Here is a 24,545-nt window from a genome sequence, read left to right on the forward strand (position 1 = left end):
CTCACCTTAAGTTAAAAGCTAAAAATGATTAAACTTAGTGGGGAAGGCATGCCAGAAGCTAAAAAAAGCCAAAGGCTAGGTCTCTTGTACCAGTTAGTCAAGTTGTGAATGCAAAGGAAAAGCTCTTGAAAGAAATTAAAAGTGCTACTCCAGTGAACACATGAATGATAAGAAAGCAAAACAGACTTATGGCTGATAGGGAGAAAGTTTTAGTGGTCTAGATAGAAGATCAAACCAGCCACAACATTCCCTTAAGCCAAAGCCTAATCCAGAGCAAGGCCCTAACTCTCTTCTATGAATTCTTTGAAGGCTGCTAACACAACATCCATTCTGTAGCCCATGGATCAAGGAGTAATTTCAACTTTCAAGGCTTATTATTTAAGAAATACATTTTGTATGGCCGCCTTGATGGAGATTCTTCTGATGGATCTGAGCAAAGGAAATTGAAAACCTTCTGGAAAGGATTCACCATTCTAGATGACATTAAGAACATTTGTAACTAATGAGAAGAGGTTAAAATACCAACATTAACGAGAGTTTGGAAGAAGTGCATTCCAACCCTCATGGAGGACTTTGAGGGGTTCAAGGCTTCAGTGGAGGAAGTAACTGCAGATGTGGTGGAAATAGCAAGAGAACTGGAATTAGAAGTGGAGTCTGAAGATGGCGCTGAATCGCTAGCAATTCCATGATAAAACTAATGATTGAGGAGTTGCTTTCTTTGGATGAGCAAAGAAAGTGGTTTCTTGAGATGGAATCTACTTCTGGTGAAGATACTATTAAGACTATTGAAATGGCAACAATGGATTTAGAACATGACCTAAACTTAGAGGGATTGAGGGGATCAACTCCAATTTTGAAAGGAGTTCTGTGGGGAAAATGCTATCAAACAGCATGCTACCAAGAAAACTTGTTAAGAGTTCATCAATGTGGCAAACTTCCTTGCTGTCTTATTTTAAGAAAGTGCCACAGCCTCTCCAACTTTCAACAACTCACCACCCTTGTGAGTCAGCAGCCATCAAGGCAAGACCCCCCGCCCAGTAAAAAGATGACAACTCACTGAAAATGCCAATGATGACTAGAATTTTTCAGCAATAAATATTTTTATTTTTAAAATTTTTTTTAATTTTTTCTTTTCTTTTTAAAAAATATTTATTTAAGTAATCTGCACACCCAACGTGGGGCTCGAACTCACGACTCCGAGATCAAGAGTCACGCGCTCTTCTGACTGAGCCAGGCAGGCACCCCAGTAATAAAGTATTTTTAAATTAAGGTATATACATTGGGGGTTTTTTAGATATAATGCTACTGCACACTTAACAGACTACAGTATAGGGGCACCTGGGTGGCTCGGTCAGTCAAGCGTCTGCCTTCAGCTCAGGTCATGATCCCAGGGTCCTAGGATCGAACCCCACATCGGGCTCCTTGCTCAGCAGGGAGTCTGCTTCTCCCTCTCCCTCTGCTTCCCACCCCCCCCAACTTGTGTTCTCTCTCTCTTACTCACTCTCTCTAAGTAAATAAAAATCTTAAAAAAAATACAGACTACAATATAATGCAAATATAACTTTTATATGTGCTGGGAAACCAAAAAAATTCATTTGACTCACTTTATTGCAATATTTGCTTTGCTGCAATAATCGCTTTATTGCAATGATCTGGAACTGAACTGCAATATATCCGAGGTGTGCCTGTAGAAGATTATGGTCCTATGCTATCTAATTAATACAAGCATATACAAGACAGCAAACCACCATGATTCTAACAAAATAAATAAACAAAAGCATCACCTGGAAACAGAAAACAGCAGAAAAACGTGCCATTTTAACTTTTGCTTAACACCTCTCAAGTTTATGGGAGTGTTCTATTTTTTTTTTTTTTTTTTTTGCTATACTAATTACCTCAGTGCTCTGATGAAGCATTTAAGGCTCCAATTTTGGGCTAGAGTTCACTTTCTTAACACTACATAGTAAACTATAAAAGCCCAAATAAAATGCTTTTGTCTTATCATATGGAAAACAGCTATACAACTTCTATTTTAATGGTGTTTCAGTCATAAAATAAACCATTTAATTATGGAATCTTCCTCCTCCGACATAATCCACATAATAATTATTTTTTAAACACTTTGATTAACATAGAACATTGTATGGTTAAACAAAATGATTTTTCATCAGATAAAAAACACTCATATTAAAACCTATTTATTGGGGCGCCTGGGTGGCTCAGTCGTTAAGCGTCTGCCTTCAGCTCAGGTCATGATCCCAGGGTCCTGGGATCGAGCCCCACATCGGGCTCCCTGCTCTACGGGGAGCCTGCTTCTCCCTCTCTCCCTCCCCCTGCTTGTGGTCTCTCTCTGTCAAATAAATAAATAAAATCTTTAAAAAAAAAAAAAACTATTTATTTACATTAATAACCATCATTTTTCATTGCAATACTTAAGTTTTCTAAAATTAATACAAACTTAGGATTTATGGCCCAAAACAGATATATTTAAATCAATAAAAAGTTATGTAAAGTTGTTAAATTATTTGCTTCCTAATACATATTAAAACAATACTTTCTGTAAGATAATATGACCCAAACATTCATGTCAAAAGTCAATTCTTTTAGAAGGGATTGGGCAAGAAAACAGAATCACATAACATAGCAGGCTGCCCTTCCTTCCCCTGTTCATTTCCCCCACGTTTTGTGCTCCTTCTCTTCCCACCCGACCCCACTACAAACAACACAGCAATTCTTTACAAAGAAGATACCTTTTTTTTTTCTTTTTACCTGAATGTTTCGATGCTCCCTCTGACTTGACTTCATATTTACTTCATCTAGCATGTATGGCAAATTTCGCTTTGGTGAAACATAAGAGAACACAGGTTAGCAAGTATGAAAATACAGAAAAGTACATTTTCCTCAGTAGGCAACATTTAGGGATGTGCTGCTTATCCAACATGAAATTTTACTGTATATAACACAAGATGGCAGTATTTGCACTTAAAACTCCAAGTGGAAAGCATCTTTAAGACTATAGGTTTTATTTTTATTTTTTTTTTATTAACATATAATGTATTATTTGTTTTAGGGGTACAGGTCTGTGATTCATCAGTCTTACACAATTCACAGCGCTCACCATAGCATATACCTTCCCCAAAGGACTACAGGTTTTAAATAAATCAACTATGATTTATTTTAAAATACGAAGACATAATAAAATTTAAAATCCTAACTGTTAAGGATTTATTTTTACTAAAGTTACCAAGACTTAAAAAGTAGAATTTGTAGGGCGCCTGGGTGGCTCAGATGGTTAAGCGTCTGCCTTCGGCTCAGGTCATGATCCCAGGGTCCTGGGATCGAGTCCCTGCTGAGCAAGGAGCCTGCTTCTCCCTCTCCCTCTGCCTCTCCCTCTGCTTGTTCTCTCTCTGTCTCTCTCGCAAATGAATAAATAAAAATCTTAAAAAAAAAAAGTAGAATTTGTACTAGACACAAAACTAAAGTTGCACTATAAGGCATCATCAACCATTCCCAAAGGAAAAATCTAGTACTTAAAAAGGAGAGGGAGTTACATTAATGTTGAAAAGAAATATGGAAATTATTTATTTCTTTAAGCATTGATAAAATATCAAAGGGTGTGGTAAGAAAGAGACAGACAATCCTCTGACCAGAGCTATGTAAAAGATCTCTAAATGATTTGGTTCAGTACATGTTCTGTTTTGTACACTTACTGCTTTGAACCCTTATTCCAGCCTAGAGATTTGCTTTAATAAAAAAAATAACACAATTATTAAACAAGAGAGCATATAACCTTTTTTTGGCCCAAACTGACATTTAAATCTACATAATAATTTAGAAAGCTATGGTCTTTCTTTTTGAGAGCTTAAAAAAAAAAAAAAAGCTAGTGCTTTAATTTTCCAAGAAAATTTTTTAATGTTTTGTATTATTTGTTGAGTCTTGTTTAACCAAGCGTTTTAACTGTCATTCTAATGAGTTTGGATTTAGAATTAGAGGGACAAGGTCCGATTAGAAAGATATTCCATATCCACGACTTGGCCCAAACTACATTTCTAGCCTCACTCCTTCTAGCAAAGGACTGTTCTTCGTGTGGGGTCTGAGCCATTTCCTCATTCTACCTTCATCCCCGCCTTCCCTTCAGAGGGTCCTTCATCATCTGGCAGCTGCTTACCTCACCCGCCTCTCCTCCTCAGTCATGCGCACATCACTCCTCCATGCTGACCTTCTACTGCCCCATGGATGTGTTAAACATACTCCTGAATCAGGGGGTTGGCACCAGCCCTTCCCTCTGCCCGCTAAGGCTTCTTCTCCTACAGAGCCCCCTGGCTCCCTTCTCGCTTCCTTCACACCTCTGCTCAAATGTCACTTCCAGAGAGAGACCTTTGCTGACCACACCATCTAAAATAGCTTCCCGCCCTCTCCCCTCTTCATCCCCTAATCCTGTTCCACTCTTCTTCAAAGCAGATGCTATGATACTAAACACTAGCATTTGCTTATTGTTCACTTCTCTCACCAGGCTGGGAGCAACATGAGACGGGAACTTTGCACACTATGATTCGCCAGCACCTAGAATAGTAAGGGGCATATCGTAGGTGCCCCACAGAGGTCTGTTAAGCAAACAACTGAATAAGTCTTATTTTTAAAACTATACCATAGTCTTCCTGATAACAGGGACTCTATGTCCCTTGGTACAGGAACAAATCCTATCTACAGCAGCTATTTTAAAAGGTATTCAACAAAGAATGGGAATATTGAGTTTTACTGTTCCTAGCAGAATATTAACTCCGTGTATTCATTTTAGATAACTCCTGGAGCACTAAGCAGAATACCATTGCCACATTAATATTCAATAATTCCTTATTTTAAATATCTCTGTATTTCAGAAATCACGTTCTCTGCTCCCATATAAGACAACTGGTACAGACATAACACGGGGCATTTTTTCCCCACTCTACTCCCACTTAGGTCGTCTGAGGAATGGGAGAGAAGGTAAAAACAGCTGCTCCAGATAGAAAGGCAAAGTGACGGCAGACAGGACCCAGGCATGAATGTATTACTTAATTCTGATGGGTTGGAGAGAAAAACATGCTTTAATATAGCTTTCAGATTCCGGTGAGAGGTCAAGGAATGATGTGCAGAGAGAATGATGATCAGAATTTCTCAGAAGGTACCTGATTACTCTCCTCAGGGTTTGGAAGGGCTCAGGTTCCTCCCACTAGAGAAAAGCTGAAAGCCTGGAAGGAAACAGCCAGCAGAAGAGGAAAGCTGCCTACACTATAGCTCTTGAGCAAGATGGTGACAGAGCAGTAAACCAGCCCCACTTACGCTAACCTGAAGAGATTAGGGAAAAACAACAAGACATTTACTGAGACTGGGACACAAAACCAGGGTTACATAGTGATTTGATCATAAAACTAGGGCAAAGTATGAATTCTTTCACATATTGTGTTTTTTTTCAAAGTCCTCTTTAAATACCAACAAGGCAAAAAAAATACAAAGAAAGCAAAATATTAACAGTGGTATTGAAATCACAGTATATATTCAGTTTGGAATTCTGTTTTCTTCCTTTCTTAAGGCCCTGGAAGAATTTTACTGTAACGGTAAACATTTCACTCTATTAGTAAGGGAGAAATGTTTATGTTTATGACCTGCTAGGCTAACATTCATCATTTAAGAATCTCAACAAGGTACAATATCTCACATTTGAAAGGGCTGGAGGCTCAAGGCCAGCAATCAGGAAGATATTTATATCCTATTGGATACATTCACTGTATCACTGTCATTTAGATCCACTGTCTCAAACTGAGTGATTGCATCAAAGCCTCAGGATCTTAATACCTGGATTCTACATGGGCATGATTAACTGAGCAGAGAGAACAGCATGCACTTAAACTTGAAACAGCTACGTATAATCATTAACCTGTAAGCACTTTACCGAAATTGTGCCATATCTATAATTTTTAAAAATTAAAATTAAGATCTACCTGCTGTAAAGGTGGTCCTTTCTTCCAAAGTTCTCTCCCTAAAGATTTAAACAGAGAGAAAGAGAGGAGGAAGGGGAACAGCAAAATAGCAGGTTACCTTGGGTAGACTGCAGATTTTGAATTCCCTAACTATACAATTGAGTCATTAAAGAAATCAGTTTTAAAGTTCCCTCTAAAGCTTACTACTTTACAGTTAAAATGACAGTGACCTATGTTTACCGATCAAACTGCAAAATTATTATTTTTTGTTGTTATGATTACATCCAGAGAGACAATATCCAATGCTAGGAAAGGGAGGCAGTTGCAAAATACAAAATTTTAAACATTCCTAAAGTGGAAGGCAATTTGTCAATATATATCAAAAGCTTAAAGAAATGGGTATATCCTGAAATATATGATTCGATTTCTAGGAATTGGTCCTAAGACTATAATAAAAATATGCCAAAATATTTATGCATAATGACAGTCACTAAATTGTTATGTATGTTAGCAAAAACTGTAAACAACTTAAATGACATGTACAGAAAATTGGTTAATTCAATTAAACTTAAATATATGGACTTTTATGCATTAATAAAAATCAGGGGCGCCTGGGTGGCTCAGTCGTTAAGCGTCTGCCTTCAGCTCAGGTCATGATCCCAGGGTCCTGGGATCGAGCCCCGCATCGGGCTCCCTGCTCAGCGGGAAGCCTGCTTCTCCCTCTCCCACTCCCCCTGCTTGTGATCCTGCTCTCACTGTGTCTCTTTCTGTCAAATAAATAAATAAAATCTTTAAAAAAAAAAAAAAAAAATCATACTATAGACAAAATGTTTATCTATGAGGGAAAACCCTTCAAAATTTATTACACAAAAAGTAATCTGCAGCTCACTACGAGTGACCTCAATTTCCCACATAGGGAAAAGACTAGAAGGCTATTCCTTCCTGCATAGGGAAAAGACTGGAAGGATATTTCTCTTTAATAAACATAGAAAAATACTTGATACGGTTATTTGATAAATACTGGTTGAATATTTTATATACATGTTCAAACAATGATTCTTTCTTTAAAATTCTGTTAAGTATAAAAGCTAAGTGTTACAGCCCTCCTCATCAAAAAAAAAAAAAATACATATATATATTAGTAAAACACGCTTGATTGGGCTCTTTCTCCTCATTCCTTAACCTACTCCATAGTATGGTAGGGTTTACTTGATAAACTAGCCAATATACACAACAGCACTGCCTCAAAGCAAGTGACCACTACAACACAAATAACGCAAAGCCATGGCAGAGAGGGAGACAGACCAATGATGTGTAGCACTAAGGAATGCTTTGCTTCTTACAACCTGCAGTTCCACCATCTGAGTCTTTAAAAGCTGCTATTAAGCTAGACTTTTCTAGCTACTTTGCTACCTACCTATGTTGGTATTTTCCGACGCAGTCTTCAATAAAGTTAGAATGTCCAGATTGTCCCCAATTCTTGCGTAGTAAGAACTATCATGGCCCAGGGCATCCAGCAGGCTTACGTCAGCACCATTTTTAAGTAAGACTTCTACAGCATCTTTACAACCATACTCACAACCTAGCATGAGAGCAGTTCTAAGAGGGAAGACACAAGCATAAAAGACATTGAGAAAGACCCAAGAAAATATTTCAGAAACCTGCCAGAGGCCCCCTTCTTAAAGAATAGATATTACTTTAAGAAGTCATACTTGTTATATTTTACTTCCTATTTTTATCTTCTATTTTAACTTCATCACATTATAAAAACATTCACTTTCTGTCTTAGTTTGCAGAGCTAAAAACCTTGCATCATTCACTTACATATATGTGTTGCTTCTACTACCAAACTAACCTCCTTTACTCCAGTACTTCTATGTTTTACAAGTAAATTACCACAAAAATTTCCCATCACTGATACTGTTACCCCATCTGCCCAAAACCTACAGCTGTAAACCCAAACTATTCAAAGCCCCTTCATGAACTGAACCTCATCATGCAAACCTCTTCGACGAATCCCTTCGACTCCAAAACAAGAATCAGATTTCAGTTCTGATTTCTCTCCTTAAAAGAGCTTTCCTTCTAACTGGAGACCTTCACATCTTCACACTTAATTTTAAAACCCACCTCCTCCATAAACCTTCCTTAATTAAGCCCATTATCATGGACTACTGGTTTATTCTGCCTTGACAGGATCATCAGCACTGGAACACTTAACAGTAAAAATAGCAATAATGCAATTAAGCAATTGAATCGTCAAGGAAATTTAGAAGACCCTTGAAATTATTTTGTCCCATTCCTATTTTTATTGCTGAGGAAACCAAAAAATACCTCATGAAATGAAGTAACTTATCCTATATCTAACATGGTCTTTGACTGTGAATATTGGATTTCATAAGAAAACGGATTCTTGCGTTTATTCTATGTATATCCTATTTCTCTTTTATACTCCCCAATAGCTCCTGGAATACAATTTTATATACACCGGGCACCACCAACAAAGTTTTTTTATTAGGGAAAAAATGCTATAGATAAGATAAGAAAAAAACACAGAGTTTTAATTTATTTTTAATTTCTTCTTAAATGTAAGATTTTAACTTATTTTTTTTAAAGATTTATTTGAGAGAAAGAGAGCATGAGTTGGGGGGCATATAGAGGGAGAGGGAGAAAGAGTCTTAAACAAATAGACTCCATGCTGAGCACGGAGCCAGACACAAGGCTCGATCTCATGACCCTGAGATCACAACCTGAGCTGAAACCAAGAGTCAGATACTCAACCGACTGAGCCACCCAGGTGCCCCACATTTTAATTTATTTTTAAAGCCGTCTGCTACCTAGCCTATTTAATACACATTGCCATACCTCATCATTTGTGTGTGTGTGTGTGTGTGTGTGGCATTCCAAAATGCTTGGGAAAATATAAGATCTATAAAAAAATAAGGCATTATACATGAATCAACCAGATCATCACTCTCTGATCCTAAACTTTATTTTTAAACTCAACTTTCTTAGTCCTGCTTGGAACCAGATTATAGTATCTGCAAAAACAAAGTAATGCAAAAAAGCCACTTACTTAATAATCACATTAATGACTTAATTGCTTAAGAATTTCCTCCTTTGAGAGGTCTGAACAATAAAAATGAGTAGAACTATAAAATTGACATCTAAGGACTTTTTTTTATACCTATCTAATTCTAGTGAACTACAAAAGAATAGGATACATGTTTAGAAGAACAAAGTTAAGTCAATTTTTACTAGTAATTTTACTAGTAAACATTTACAAAATCCCAAAAATTTGTTATGAATTACTGTAATGCTCCAACTAGGAGATGGGATGTATTTCAGACACATCACTGTCGGAAACACTGGGACCATGAACATGAGAATTATAATAGCAGTGCCACGATACACTGGACCTAGAGGAGGGGAAGGGGAGAGCTACAGAGAGAAAGTATTAGTGTGCACCAACTAAAATGACATGGAACACAGAAGCAAAAATAAATGCAGGGAACCTCAGGGTATAGAAATGAACTTGGTTTCAGAGAAGGAGACAGCACTATGCCCAGGCAAGGTAAGGAGAACCAACACATTGAGAGAGTCTACACGGAAAAACGTCAAGCTCCAGGACACGCAGGAACCTTTACTCTCAAAAGATTCACTAACAAAGAAGCAGACTGAAGGTGCGATTTTTTATTATTCTCCCTCATTTTCTTATCTGAGCCCGTTTTTCATTAAAGATTGTTTTAAAGCTTTAAAATAAATAACTGGGATATAATTCCTCTTTCTTCAGTTTTCTGACCTGAACACAGGCTCTAACCACTGCTTTGTATTCCACATTTACCCTGCCATCTCCCCCTATTTCCCTCTTCTTCCTTCATCAGACACTGGGGAAAAGAGAAAGAAAAAAAAAAAGTGGGTGCTAATTCCAAGGAAAGAGAGATCCAAAGGGGGATGGAAAGGGCAAGTCACAGCAGCAGAGTTTCAGAGTCACTATGAATCCAGCTGGTGTCCGCGGAGCTGTGATAAAAGAATTACCTGTTTTGTTTGTCTCTGGAATTAATCTCTGCCCCCCTATCTATCAGCAGTTGACATATTGTTGGCCTACACATCTGAGTAGCCAGAACCAGTGGTGTCCGCCCATCCTAAGCAACAAGAAAAATAAAACAGCATTAAGACAACAAATCTCGCAAAACATAAAAGTTAGAATACGTGAGTTGAAATGACAATAAACATAAACGGACTTACCACATCTTTGGCATTCACGGAGGCCCCATGGTCACAAAGCAGCTGTATGCTGGAAGGACAGTCTGCCATGGCTTTGAGGAACAAAGAAAAATGATAAATGGTGAACATCTGTTGGTAAGACACATGGTGCTTTGCTACGTCCATATAAGGCATAAGTTCTTCAATTTCTAAACTACCAAGCTTCACAACGTCCACTCTCAGTTTAGCATAATAAGCACCCACTTTAGAAAATGGGTTAGGCCAGATCATTTTATAAATGTTGCACAATTTACTGGGACCAACGAATATTGTTACCCTTGCAGAAGACAATATACTGCTACCCTAAGTGTAAACATAGAAATAAAAATCAAGGGGCGCCTGGGTGGCTCAGTCGTTAAGCATCTGCCTTCGGCTGGGGTCATGATCCCAGGGTCCTGGGATCGAGCCCCACATCAGGCTCCCTGCTTAGCGGGGAGCCTGCTTCTCCCTCTCCCACTCCCCCTGCTTGTGTTCCTTCTTTCACTGTGTGTCTCTGTCAAATAAATAAATAAATAAATCTTAAAAAAAATAAATGTGGCTACAACTGACTTGATCCTTGAAGGGTTAGCTCAATTGTTTTTAAATGAATCATATTCAGGTCTTTATAGATGAGTCACAGTAAAAAAGGTTTGACTCATATAATTCATATTTCCTTTTAAAATCAGAGATTGCAATGTCTGCCTTTGATGATGCAAAGCAGGGTCATTTTGCTGAAAATTATATTGTAAAACCACACACTGCTTCTTCTCCAACCAACACTAGAGTTCATATTTGTATTAGGAAAAAAAAAATTATTGTTAACATCATAAAATAGGATTGTGTTTCAACTCCCCATGAGTTTTTATTAAAAGTTTTTATATTATTATTAATAAATACTCCCTGTATTTATTATGAGTCGCGACTAGATTATTAGCCACAAAAAGTACTGACAAAGCATTCTTTTGTGTGTGTGTGAAATTCCACAGAATAAAACCAAATACACATAAGAAAATCAAGTAAATTTTCATTTCTGCTGTCTTTAATCCAGCAAGTCTTTTATATAAAATATAGAACCCGTTTTTAAAAAAAGAAACTGAAACTGAATACATTAATTCAGGAATTATAAAACTAACAACCATTCAGGACCAATTAAAAATAAGAATGAAAAAAATGTAAAGCATAATAAATTCTGGAGCTACAGTATATTGAACCAGTAAAGTCAGTAGTAAAGGTGCTATGGTGGAGAGTGGCGCTGCCACCCAGCTGTGATCACCCTTCCTTCCACGGTAACGAAGCTGGGCTGGGCACATGCGGGCTCACCTGGACACCACAGTTCCCAGACTCCCTTGCATGCAGCCATGACCACGTGCATTAGATCTCACCAGTGGAATGTGACAGGAGTGATGTGTGCTACCTCTGACTCTAGGGCTTAAAAGAGTGGTTTATACATTCCTCCATGACCTTTCCCCTTCCTGTTAGCAGGAAAACAGAAGTGCCTGCCAGCAACTTCAGCCTTAAAGATAAGGACAACGTGCTAGGCAATGGTGGAACAGCAAAATGGAAGAAATCTGGGTCCCTGAATAGCCACAGGGAACAGAGGCACAAGCCCATCTGAACATCAGGATTTTGACATGACAGAAAGCAATCCTGTGGAGCTGTTTAATTCAGTGTTATTTTATAGTGTCTCTGTCCCAGAAGCCTAGCCTTACCCCTAACTGAGACAACACTGCTATCAGGAGGTAGGTGCTGTTACAATGAATACCTAAATCATATGGCACTGGCTTAGTGGTTGAGTACTAGGTAATGACTAAACATATTTCAGGCTAGAAATCTTGTGATTTTTCTCACACTGTGGCAAAACATTTGAAAGAGCTATCGTCCATCATCATTTAGAAGATGTACCACGTGGCCTTTCGAGGTGAAGCAAGAGAAAAGGGCCAAAATTTTAGTGCACATTGGCAGCTGCTTACTTTTAGTAAGGTATGATAAGAAAGAGATGAGGTCAAGCAAGAATCTGCCAGTTTATGAACACAGATGAAAGGGAATAGACAATGTCTAGATATTTGGGACCTCAGAGATGTGGGGAAGCCGACCATTTCTATGTCAAGCAGCAAGATATAACACTGTTGTTGGTCACAACTTTTCTCAAGGAACTCCCACTAAAGAGAAAAAAAAAAATCTGCTCTTGGAATAAACATCATGGTAAGGATATTATAATCCCATTCAAGAATATTATTTCAGATGGCTGGGAGGTGGCAGCCATTAAATGAGGCAGAGTCATGACTCTACAAATAAGGACAAGAACTAAAGGAGGGTTAAGAACTTTATGTCCAGAAAATAACTTTAGAGACGGACAAATGGAAATGGCTGGAAACAAATAAACCAAAAAGCCGACCAAGGTTTTATGGGAACCATACTACGCAAGGTCCCAGAAGGCCAGTCTGCTAACACTCATGATTGTTCCAGCCCTTAAGCTGCCTCTACAGAGGACATGCTCTCTGCCATGCAATTTATCTGTGACCCTAGAGAATACCAGACAAGTAAGAACCTCCCAGAAGGCAGAGCTAGGGCCCATAGAGAAGAACAGATAAGGCATTTCTCCTCAAAACCAAAAACCACACAGGGGTCATTGTGAGGCTCAAATGACAATGCATATGAAAATGCTTTGCAAATACCACCACTTTACAAAAATAAAAGAAAAAATACCTTGTGTAAAAAATTAAACTATCATAAAAGCACGTAAAACATAAAAAGAAAAAAGCTGAAATAAATTAAGGTACCAAAGTTTGAAGGAAATTTGTGGTATATTGCATTTTTAACACAGGCCACCTTGATCTACTGCAGATATTCCATAAACATGACAAGACAGGGTAGCTACTTTTCTTTACTTTGGCTTTCCAGTGAACTGTAGGAATGTCAGACTCAGAAGAGTCAGGCCAGAGGTCAGACTGCGGTACATTCCAAAAAATACTTAATATCTAACTTCTGTCTTTAAGACACCTGAAGAATAATGCAGATAAATTTAAATACACAAGTATGATTAATAAAATCTGTGAAATTACTAGTATATTTTTTAAAAATACAGCACATTACAGTGATACGATATAGCACTGAGGCCTAGAAATTACTACATGCCAGGCACTATTTATAATTTAATTATAACCACTTATTGCAGTAGTGTTAACTTTATTTTGCAGATGAGAAAAATGGTATTCAGACATGTTAATTAGGCAAATGTAGTTTTTAAGAAAAAAAATCATTCCTCCTCCCCTCCCCACACATACACAGAGAGTCACACAGTGTTTAGAGCTTCCTTGAGAGCAGGATCGTGTTTACTTATCTTTGGACTTTTAATATCTAGCAAACCAGTCTTGGCTGAATGAATCTTTTTAAGCTGTACAATCAAATAAATTTCACATTCGTATAAACAAAAACTTCATAATATTCTGTTTCTCCAAGAATTATACAAACACATGCATATTAAAACTTGGAAATTAATTTAAGTGCCTAGCTGTTTCAACAAATACTGGCTATGTCCAAGTGAAACCCTCACTTACCTGCGTCATGAAGTGCGGTTCTTCCCTGAAGATCTACGTGTTCAGTGGGACAATTGTACTGTTAAAACACAGAAACTTAGTCGGCTGGGAGAGTTTCACTTTAAAGTTAAACATCTAGACTCAAATGAACAGCTGTTATTTAATCTTAAAATATTCCATTTATCAAAAAACCTAAGGACTACTAGACAAGCCACTAAATATTTTGACATGAAACAAATATAATAACATTATACTGTAAATTCAAGTTTTTCACCAAACAGGAAAACATATGGTACATTATAATAGCATGGGATATAGAAACTGTTATTGTTTGGGGATTTTTTTCTCACCAAGAGTTAAAATTTGAACAACTGATTCAGGAAAAACAAATGAGTTCTGCTGTGAAACTTAGTGGTAACAATGTTTCTGGAAATGGAGGACTGGACCCTTTAACTGAAAACTTTCTTCAGCCCACTAGTTCAAGGAATTTTGTGGCTGCCTGACCACAAGTTTAACTAGTAGTGTCGATATCACATAGTCTAAGTGACTGATGTTTATATAGAAATATATAGCTCCTATGTTGTATCACTTTATGTCATAGACCAGACACAGAAAATTCCAGTCTCCAGCTAATGTCAACAGGAAGGTCAAGCCTTTGTTATTTATTTTTAATACACTGAGTTATGCGATTCACTTCCCTCAGAGTTTTTGCTTTTTATTGTTCACATTCTTTCACAAATGATGGAAAAGAAATTACGTACGCTAACAATCAAAATTAACCTACTATTTTCTTTGATCTCGACTTCCGAAAACACATCTATTATTTGCAATCAAAATAATAAAGCCAGAGCATTAGCCACTTTTACTACCTGTAGAAGTTTCTGTAGACACAAGGCATGCCCATACTTCGCAGCCAGGTGAAGAGCATTTCTTCCTATCAAAAAAATAATTTAAGATATACATGAACAGTTATTTTCTTCACAAGTGAATTTTCCATAGAAATGTGATTCATTTTTTCCAAGATTAGTTGACAAGATACTTAATTTGTAAGCATGCTTTCACTCAGGTTGATATTTTAGTAAGAGCTAATGTGTACACCAAAACAATGAAGGTGGGAAGAAAAATTCAATCTACAAACCCATAAAGAGCAAGAATTTTGTCTTATTCACCACTATATCTCCAATACCTAGAGTGGTGCCTGGGACAGAGTAAGTAATTAAAGTCAGCCAGGAAAGACGGGAGGTAGGGAGAGGAAGAGGAGAAAAAGAGAACAGGAATAGGAGTGGGAGAAAGATACCTAGATTTCTCAAAATATTTCTAAACAGGCAGTGTGGACACTAAAATACAGGAAGTTAAGAGACCTAAGTCAAAGAAACTAATTTTCAACTAAAATTCAAAGTTCAGGGGCGCCCGGGTGACTCAGATTAAGCCTCTGCCTTCGGCTCGGGTCATGATCCCAGGGTCCTGGGATCGAGTCCCACATCCGGCTCCCTGCTCAGCGGAGAGCCTGCTTCCTCTCCCTCTGCACACACACCCCCCCCCACCCCCGCTCATGCTCTCTCGCTCTCTCTCTCTGTATCTCTGTCTCAAATGAATAAAAATAAAATAAAATAAAATTCGAAGTTCACTAGGACTGTGTCTCTGAAAATCAGACAACTTGTTCAAATATAATGTGTATTAAAATGTGCCATTTTAAAGGAAACAAATCATCTGAAAGATTAACTGAATACTGAAAAAGGTAAAGCTGCAGACAACATTCTACCTCCAAACATGATTTCTTCTAATTGCATTTCTTTACGCATACATCTCACTGGATGGTGAAAGACAAAAGGGTTTCACCAGGCCATTCCATCTGCCAATCTTTCGTGCTCAACTTTCCTCTCACTTCACAAACCTCTCAGAAAATGATCTGACTTCACTGTCAGACCCTTTTGCTAGAAGGGAAGTCATTTGTGTTGTTCATCTTAGATGAAGGAATACACTGACTTCAACTTTCAACCCTCACTCAGTTTTATATGAGTTTAGATAAGTGGATTAAGTTTTCCTGGATCTGATCACTTCTGTGTACTACCAGGTTCTAGAACAAACAGCAGTGAGTCCAGGTCTTTAACCAAGTACAGATACAACATCTTCATCCATACCTAAACATCCTCTAATTACAAATAAGTTAGATGATTTCAAATTTCAATTTGTAACTGTTCATGGACAAGTTTCCTAGAATTATTTTACACTGTGAAAAGTGACAAGGAAAACTATCATTTACATGGAAAGTAAGAGAGTACGGAGTAGGACAGTAGGGACAGTCCCTGGTGTTCAACACAATGGGCCACATAAAAATGTCAGGTCGGGTATTTCCTTAGCCAAACCCAAATCCAGCCACTTCAGATAATGCAGTAAAAAAATTAAGGAAACATCAAATCTACAGCACAACACTATGAATTACACCCAAGTTGCCTACCTGGTAAGACCTGGGTCATAAATACCTCAAAACCAAAACCACACTTACTTGAAATACAGTTATTTTCAATACACTTTCATACTGCTAGCAAATAAAGGAGTTAAGATAAAATACATAAATTTTTTTATCAAATTGTTACTGAATATCCACATCTGGACTATAACAGACAATATTACAGCAAATAAGACAAGGTCCTTGTCCTCAAGAAAGGACAACTCTAAAGACAAAAATAGTAAAACGAGGCAAATACAAATATAACTAAACAACAGCAAAAACAAAAGACAAAGAGTTTAAGCAGAGTATCGTCAGGATGCAGCATACGAAATGATGCCTGCTGTGCCTGGGAAAGCATTTAAAAATGCTTGATCTGCACCGAAGGAGGGAGGGCAAAAGTCACTAGGCAAAAATATCCAGAGCAGAAAGAATACAGACAAAAAATAAGATAGATACTTGTCTAAATTAGAATCAGAACAATAAATAAATAAAGTCTAAAGATCTCTAAAGAGGTATATGGTTAGTCATAAATTTCTATAAATATTCCTCTACATCAGTGGAATGTTTTTGTAAGTAATTAACATATTCTCTTTTTTTTTTGGATTTTATTTATTTATTTGTCAGAGAGAGAGAGCACAAGCAGGGGGAGCAGAGGGAGAAGGAGGCTCCCCACTGAGCAAGGAGCCTGATGTGGGACTCGATCCCAGGACCCTTGGATTATGACCTGAGCTGAAGGCAGATGCTTAACCAACTGAGCCACCCAGGCATCCCAGTAATTAACATATTCTTTTGTTCATCGTTCAAAGGTGGCAGATAGAGTTTGGTCTTCAAGTTAAAATTTGATATATCCTTAGGTAAAGATTCTCCTCACTGAGATCTCTCTTTTCCTCTGCCTCCTTTCCATTTCTAAACACAGTGCTGGTTTAACTGTAATGCATTTATCTGTCTCTATATGGAATCACAAGATAAAATATTAAAGTTGTTAAGGAAATTCTGGTTCTAGGTCACCCCCTATATTTAACCGAATAACAAAGTAGAACTGCAGAGAAATAAGCTGTCGAGAGAATTGAGAATGGTTATCCTGAGAAAACTAGCATGCTCACTGAAGAGGTCTACCTTGTGCTGTGCAGACAAACTTATGCTGTAAGATTTTAAAAGACAGACATGGGTACAGCTAAGTTTAGGCAGAAGGCATAGTAAGAAACAGACTTAAAACTCTACAAGAAGGGGCGCCTGGGTGGCTCAGTCAGTTAAGCGTCTGCCTTCGGCTCAGGTCATGATCCCAGGGTCCTGGGATGGAGCCCCGCATCGGGCTCCCTGCTCAGTGGGAAGTCTGCTTCTCCCTCTCCCTCTGCCCGCCCCCACTTGTGATCTCTCTCTCGGTGTCAAATAAATAAATAAAATCTTAAAAAAAAAAATAAAAAAAAAAACTGTCTACAAGAAATCATTTTTTTATAAATACAGTAACCAAATACAGAACAGGTTCCCTTGTAAAGCATAATGGTTACAGACACAGACTCCGGCTGTGGCTCATCCACTGAAGGAGCCTGGGCCAGTTACTGAATGGCTGGCTCAGTGCCTCGCAGCCTCCCTGGGATGGTGGGAGGCTACAGTGAGTTAGTGTGTGTGAACTGCTCAGCAGGGTACCATGTGCTGCGTCAGCTCTTCTTGTTAATGATCATTCTTGGTAGTGCTGTCGTTGCTATGAGGCAGTTAGCGCCCCATCACGAGAAATGTCCAACCAAGTATCGAATGACCTCATGACAGCAAGGATTCACAGAGTCAAGAGTATATGAGTATAGGGGCGCCTGGGTGGCTCAGTCGTTAAGCGTCTGCCTTCGGCTCAGGTCATGATCCCAGGACCCTGGGATCGAGTCCCACATCGGGCTCCCTGCTCCGCGGGGAGCCTGCTTCTCCCTCTCCCACTCCCCCTGCTTGTGTTCCCTCTCTCGCTGTGTCTCTCTCTGTCAAATAAATAAATAAAATCTTAAAAAAAAAAAAAAAAAGTATATGAGTATAAACTAAATGGCCCCTAAAGGTTCTTCCAAGTCTGAGATTTTAGGATCCTATAATATTACCAAGACCAACACTGGACCTCAGGGCTCCAAATGCTCATCAGCTCAGCAATCCTGTCTCCTCAATTCCCTGTCTTTTACCTCTCCGAGACCAATGACGATACCTCAGAAGTAAACTTGTTCTCAACTATTTAAAAACAGAAAACTGAGGACGTCTCTCTCTAAATCACATTCCGGTCTGAAGAACATTAGCAACGGACAAGGCTTGTCCTCCCTTTCTGTTTTGTAACTGACCATGGCGGCAACCTACCTGCAGTGTCGCTGGTTGTAATATCAACGCCATGTACAAGGATGGCATTCAAACATTCAAGGTTCCCCTTGGAGGCCACAACATGGAAGCTAAACAAAAAGAAAATATGTGTTATGCCACAGAAACTATGAAACATCAACTTACATGTTACACTAATGTCACCTTTTCTTCAACACACACACACACACACACACACACACACACACACACACACACGTTTTAAAAAGGCTACGTAAAACATCTCTATATTTTCTACCAGGAAAAAGAAACCTATCCCTTATTAGTGAAAAACTAATTTTAACCCAAATTTACATAAGCAGCCAACACTCTCTAGAAATACCTCCTTAGAACCAATGGACTATTCCAATGTTTAATAGTCTTAATAATAGAAAATTTATACCAAATACCACTAATTCTATAGCTTATTATTAATCGGTAGTGCAGGCACTTGTGCTGGGGGCTTGATAAATGCACTGAAAAATTTCTATCAGATCATTTTGCTTCGTTTCAAATATACTGAAACTGCCAAAACAAAAGAAGTTCTAGCAGAATGCTAAGGCCAAACAGATCAAAACACTTATCCCTTCTCTTTAGAATTATCAAATTAAACCTCGCATAGAAAAGCCTTCAAAACAACAAACTAAGCTACACTTGGAAAGCCATAAAAGAGCTAGTGTCATCTTTCCCCAAAGGAGCCACAACTACCACCTAATTCCTCCCCTTCGTTCACAGACCTGTATGAAGTAGGTGAAGTTTTCCACACACGGCCATGACAAGCTTCCTAATAAGGCAAGGAAAGCCTGCTTTAAAAACTAAGTTTAAGCCATCAGGTATTCAAGATACAAGAGAAAATACCCCATTGTTTCTTTGATCATCTAACACTTTATTAATCAACAAACATTTACAGAATTATTTTGTGTGCCGTAAGAATGGACAGTGACTGATTGACTATACTCCACCAAATCCAAACTGGTAAGTGAAGACAGTAGGGCTTGCCGACAAAGGATGCTGACCTCAGGTCAAAATACAACTGAACCCTAACCAAGTACAATAACCACTGTGAAGAAGCCAGGAGATAAAGAATGTACGAGAGCTCAGCAAGGGGCCTGGATACAGACAAACTCCGTATCACACTCTCAGGAGGGGTCTTCCCTGACCACCCCATTTAAAATTTTTACATTTCCCCATTCCCTGAAACCTTAGGACTCCGACTTCCCCAATCCCTGCCTTTATTATTCTATACAGAACTACGTATTTTTGAATATGATACATAAATTCAAGATTTATTTTTATAGTCTTTCTTTACAGTCTACCACTCTCTTCCCACTCTAAACTCAGTGAAAGCAGGGATTTTTGTCTGTTTTCCTTCCTATTATATTCCCAGACCAATGTACATACCAAACAGATGATGGGCCCTCAAATACTTGAATAACTGAATGCTTAGAGACAAAATCTGGAGATAGGCTGCAAATTCATTTCCAGATATTACAACACTTGGCCATGTATCTCTACTAGTATTATGATGGATGTAAATGCAAACCAGAGACCAAGCACTACTAAGTAAAATAAAGGAGGTTTGTGTATAATTTGACTTTGCGAGACAGAGATGTTTCTAATAAAAGGAATATAATGTTCATAGGAATCAAGTAAGTTCTTCTTACAGTGGAATTAAATTGCTGTAAGACTAAGGGTATCAATCTCTGCAACACCAAAGTAGGGAATTATACTATGCAATGCACCATTAGAACCTTTTGAGAAACGGTAATTTGCTTCAAGCAAAGGTTTTTAGTCTCCCAACAATCTTGGAGGGAACATTTTTTGTTTGCTTGTTTCCCTTTCTTAGCTCAAAAAATTTGGAAGACTTCTTTCTTCAAAATAAATCAATATTACACTGATGATGTACTAAAGGGCAGAAATCACAACAAATCTACAATGCATTATTAATGCGGATATGCTATAAACAGTGGACTTCAGAAGGAAGACATATCGATCACTAAAGTGTATGCGAAGAGTCGTAAAGGAAATCTGAAAAATTACTTTATAGAAATACTGTTTTTTAATTTAAAAAGTCAACTTTGTCTTTTTTTCAACAAGACGTGTATTAGTGCTTCCATAATAAGAAATCCAGGTAATGTGGACGACCTCGGACGACAACAAGAAAAGTTGCATAAACTATACAACATATGTTGGAAGGCATCAGTGAGGTCACAAGACAGAGAAAAATAACTAGGCCAGGATGCAGGGCGGGACAGAGGCCCAGAGAGGTGAGCTTGGTATTTGAAGCCATTTTTTGCCGAGGAACATTTGTTGATTCCAGAGAAAACGGCTGGGAGGCCAAATACCACTTCTGACAGCCTGAGAGGACGGGGAGACAGGAACTGGTATCTGGATTTCCAAGTGGCAGTGGGGATTCTTGGTGAATCTGCCCCATTTTGCTTTGGCAATGGGCTATTCCCCAGGAGAGAGGTGAACAGGAAGAAAACAAATCCTTGCAATGACTTTGGCTAGGCTTCAAATATTTCATTTTTGAAATTGGATCGAGGTCAAGAAGCACATGTTACTTCAGTCTTAAATTTCAAAACTTGTAAAACCAACCAAAAAAAGTCATTTGAAATAAAATTATTTTTATAATTACCTCTAATACAGAAAGTGTGTTTATAACATGTCCTATATTTGACTAAATATGAAATGCTCTAATTAAGGAAGAATACAGTCTGTGTGTGAGTAGCAAAAGGAAAATATTTTATCCCATGAATCCTAAAAGAATTCCATTTCCTACAGTGAAAACCTCAGAGACTAATACCACTCATATATCCTACAAACTGAAGTTCATAGTTCATCAAATTATACCAGATTTTACAACGCTGACCATTAATACAAATAATTTCACTCAAAACTGAACCTCAGATTGAAAAAAAAATGAACAGAAACTCAAGCAACCATTCATTCAAAACATTCAAAGCATGGATGGGCAGAACTGAAGAAATAAGGTTTCACTGACGATTTTCATCCCAAAGATTTCCTTCATCTTCTAACATCTTGATGTTTGGGGAAAAAGAAACACAAAAAATAAAGTCACTTTTAGATATTAAATTCTCACTGCTTATAGTGTGAGCCCTATATAAATAGCTCAAAATTTAGCAAAAATAGGAGCAGGACTCAAGCAATGTTTCCATAGCTATCAAATTGCCTACTTGATAAAATTGAAACAGTATTAAAAAATTGGAATGTTTCAAACTTTATTGGTATTAAAAGCTACTTGATTTTTACGTCATGCTTTGCTATTTTTCATATACTTGAATATTTAAGCACCCTAAGGTAGTGATCTACATCAAACATTAACTATCCACTTCCTAATATTCACTTCTATATTTAGTATCTGGTTTACAGTTATAATATTCTAAATAAACTCATGCAAGACTGACAGGAACTTTAGGAAATGGGACTTTTCACCTCTAACTTTGGAAGGTTTCCCAGATAAGGTTTTGACTGCGACAATTACAGAGGACGGTAACAGAATGTACACCTACCCTTTAACCCATCCTCAACAGGAAGGGAAGGGAAGAAGATTGGGAGGGGTGCGAGAAAAGCTAAAGCACAGAAATAAGCCAGTAGTCCTTCTCGGTGACCCAAAAACCAAAGGGTGGGATCACGACCTGTGCCTCCCTAAGCCACACTAGCTGTTCTGCCTTCCTTTCTGTTCTGAACATTCTCACTTAAAATAATGACCCAAATATAAAAACGGGTTGGGAGCTGAGACTAAACAACTAGACCACTGGGTGGTATTTTAGTATTCTCTCTAGCTTGAAAATCTTTCACACTGAAAACAAGTTATTAGTCCATAATGTTTGAAAGTGATGTTTGAAAGATTTTATAGTGTGGGTTTTGATAAAGCCTTTTGAAATTGATACGTTGACAGTCACACTTCACAAATTTCACTTGTGTCCCAGGGGTCCACCCAAATTCCCTTGAGGTGATTATCATCAGTCATACTTACGCAGATCTGCCTTCCACATCAAGTTTGCCTGGATTGATGCCCTTTTTAGCAAGGATTGAGGAAACTTTTTCTACATCTCCCCTCTCTGCAGCTTTCATCAATCGGTCATCATATTTGTTCCAATCTGCTGCATGCTACAAAAAGGAAAAAAATAAATAAACATGGCCTACTCTCTATACTGTATCAGTAAGACTTTCTCAAGAAGGAAGGAAAAGAGAAAGGAGAGCAATACTGCATAATACATCACTCAATCTCCACTGCATCCCACATTTCCTTCTCCCTGCTGTGCTAACTTCATGAGAAGAGCCTCTCCAAAACACATGACATTCAAGAATTATTTTAAGTTCTACTTTTGAGAAAAGCGTGTTTCTCATGTTCTCTGTTTTCTTTGCCTTCAGAGCAAAGAAAGGAAATTAATAATTGTTGAACACCCACCCTGTGCCAGGCGTGATTTATTCAAACGACCCCAGTAAACTAAAATTGTCATCCCCATTTAACAGATGAGAAAAGTCAAGGCTCCGGGGATGTTAAAAGACCTGAGTAGCCAAACCCAACCAAGACTTCCCATGATTTCCAAAATCAGTGTGCTTCTAGTCTCTAACTCCTGCTTTCAGATTTGGCTCTGGTCACCTATCTCCCAAGACCTTAGATGCAGTGGAATTCTGTACACATCTTAAGACATCCACACACTCACACAGCTTGTTGTTGGAAATATATTTATGGAGGCAAATTAGTCACATACACACATTCACATACACTCTCTGTCTCAAAGAGAAAGCAATTCATCAAGCTTCTATATTAGGATAAAAAGAAACTCGTACATAGAAAAAAACTGAAAAAACAAAAAAGACTTTAAAGTATTAACTATTTTAAAATCCTAAGACAACAGGATTACAGGTGACTTTCATTTTCTTTTTTACATTCAACATATATTGTTTTTAAAAACGATTTTTGATTTTAACAAAAACTCAGTACATGCATTTAAGAGGAAGATCAAAGGCAATTTTTTAAATAGGAGGATGTATCACATGATATATATTTTAATTGTATCAAGGTTATTTTTAACTCTGGAGAAAATATATGCAAAACATTCTGAGGCCAATAACTTCGATTTTTTCTTAGTAGGCGGAAATGTAGAACCCAGAACTAAAATACACACTATTTAACCAAGTAAGGTTTTAGCCTTTTAAAATATTATACAATAAACTTATTGCTAAATTCTGTACTAAGCCCAGGACTATTTCTAGAACAAAGAAAGTTGTACCTATTTTACAAAGCAATTCTGTGTCCACAAATAGCATAACAAATCTCTGAGGGAGAAAAAAATGAATCTCTTATATGAAGCATATCCTCTAACTGTTTGATCAGTGGGATTACTTTATATTACCTATCCCCTTCAAACAGCAACACAAAACACCAATTTTCTAGCTAAGTAAGCAGTGTCTCCATTAAATACTTGAAGTGAAAATAAGTATGAAAATTGAATATGAAAAATAAATACATTAAAATTTTAACCTACTCCTGAAAAGCAATGTTTCAATGGAATCTGGATCAAGTACCTACACAGGCTTCAGCACTGTTGTTTCCAAATTAGTTAAATTTGGAGATGAGCCCACTTCCTTCTAACTTCAAAAGCTCGAATTGTCAACTCTGAGACTAGCCCTATTTACTGGCTCAAAGTCTCAACTACATTTTAGGCATCCCCCCTTCTTTAGCTTTAAAACAAAACAGTTTACAGACTCTAAATTGGGGAATGGTAGTAGATGAAGGCTTTTAAGAGACTTGTGTTTTCAAATGCCTTAGGGATTAAGTCATGTTTAACACACAGATACTTGCTCGAAATTGGTAAGTTTATCCTTGCAGTTAAAACAATCTCAACTTTATTTCCAAGTAAACTGCCGGCTGGAGAGAGGAGCTATTTAAAACACGAAAAAAAACCCTATAAAATCCTAAAGTAAGGCTTTTTAGAAGATAATTAAACATGATCCAAGTCACATATTATCATGGGATTTTTCAGTTCTGCGTCACCAAGC

General features: G+C 37.7%; 1 protein-coding gene across 6 annotated transcripts in view; it reads right to left on the reverse strand.

The window, feature by feature from the left end:
• Positions 1-24,545, reverse strand: part of UACA (uveal autoantigen with coiled-coil domains and ankyrin repeats) — a 94,725-nt gene that overhangs the window by 23,687 nt on the left and 46,493 nt on the right. For 5 of the 6 annotated variants that reach the window (XM_032417061.1, XM_032417059.1, XM_032417063.1 and 2 more), the window contains 9 exons: positions 22,513-22,646; positions 18,516-18,604; positions 14,608-14,672; positions 13,760-13,817; positions 10,206-10,276; positions 9,996-10,102; positions 7,378-7,559; positions 5,982-6,019; positions 2,770-2,838 (listed from right to left, as the gene is read on the reverse strand). In XM_032417061.1, coding sequence (XP_032272952.1) covers positions 2,770-2,838; positions 5,982-6,019; positions 7,378-7,559; positions 9,996-10,102; positions 10,206-10,276; positions 13,760-13,817; positions 14,608-14,672; positions 18,516-18,604; positions 22,513-22,646 — 813 coding nt within the window. The other variant, XM_032417064.1, reaches the window with a different exon arrangement.

Source organism: Phoca vitulina, unplaced genomic scaffold (assembly GCF_004348235.1).
Source record: "Phoca vitulina isolate PV1807 unplaced genomic scaffold, GSC_HSeal_1.0 scaffold20, whole genome shotgun sequence".
NCBI classification, from domain to species: Eukaryota; Metazoa; Chordata; class Mammalia; order Carnivora; family Phocidae; genus Phoca; species Phoca vitulina.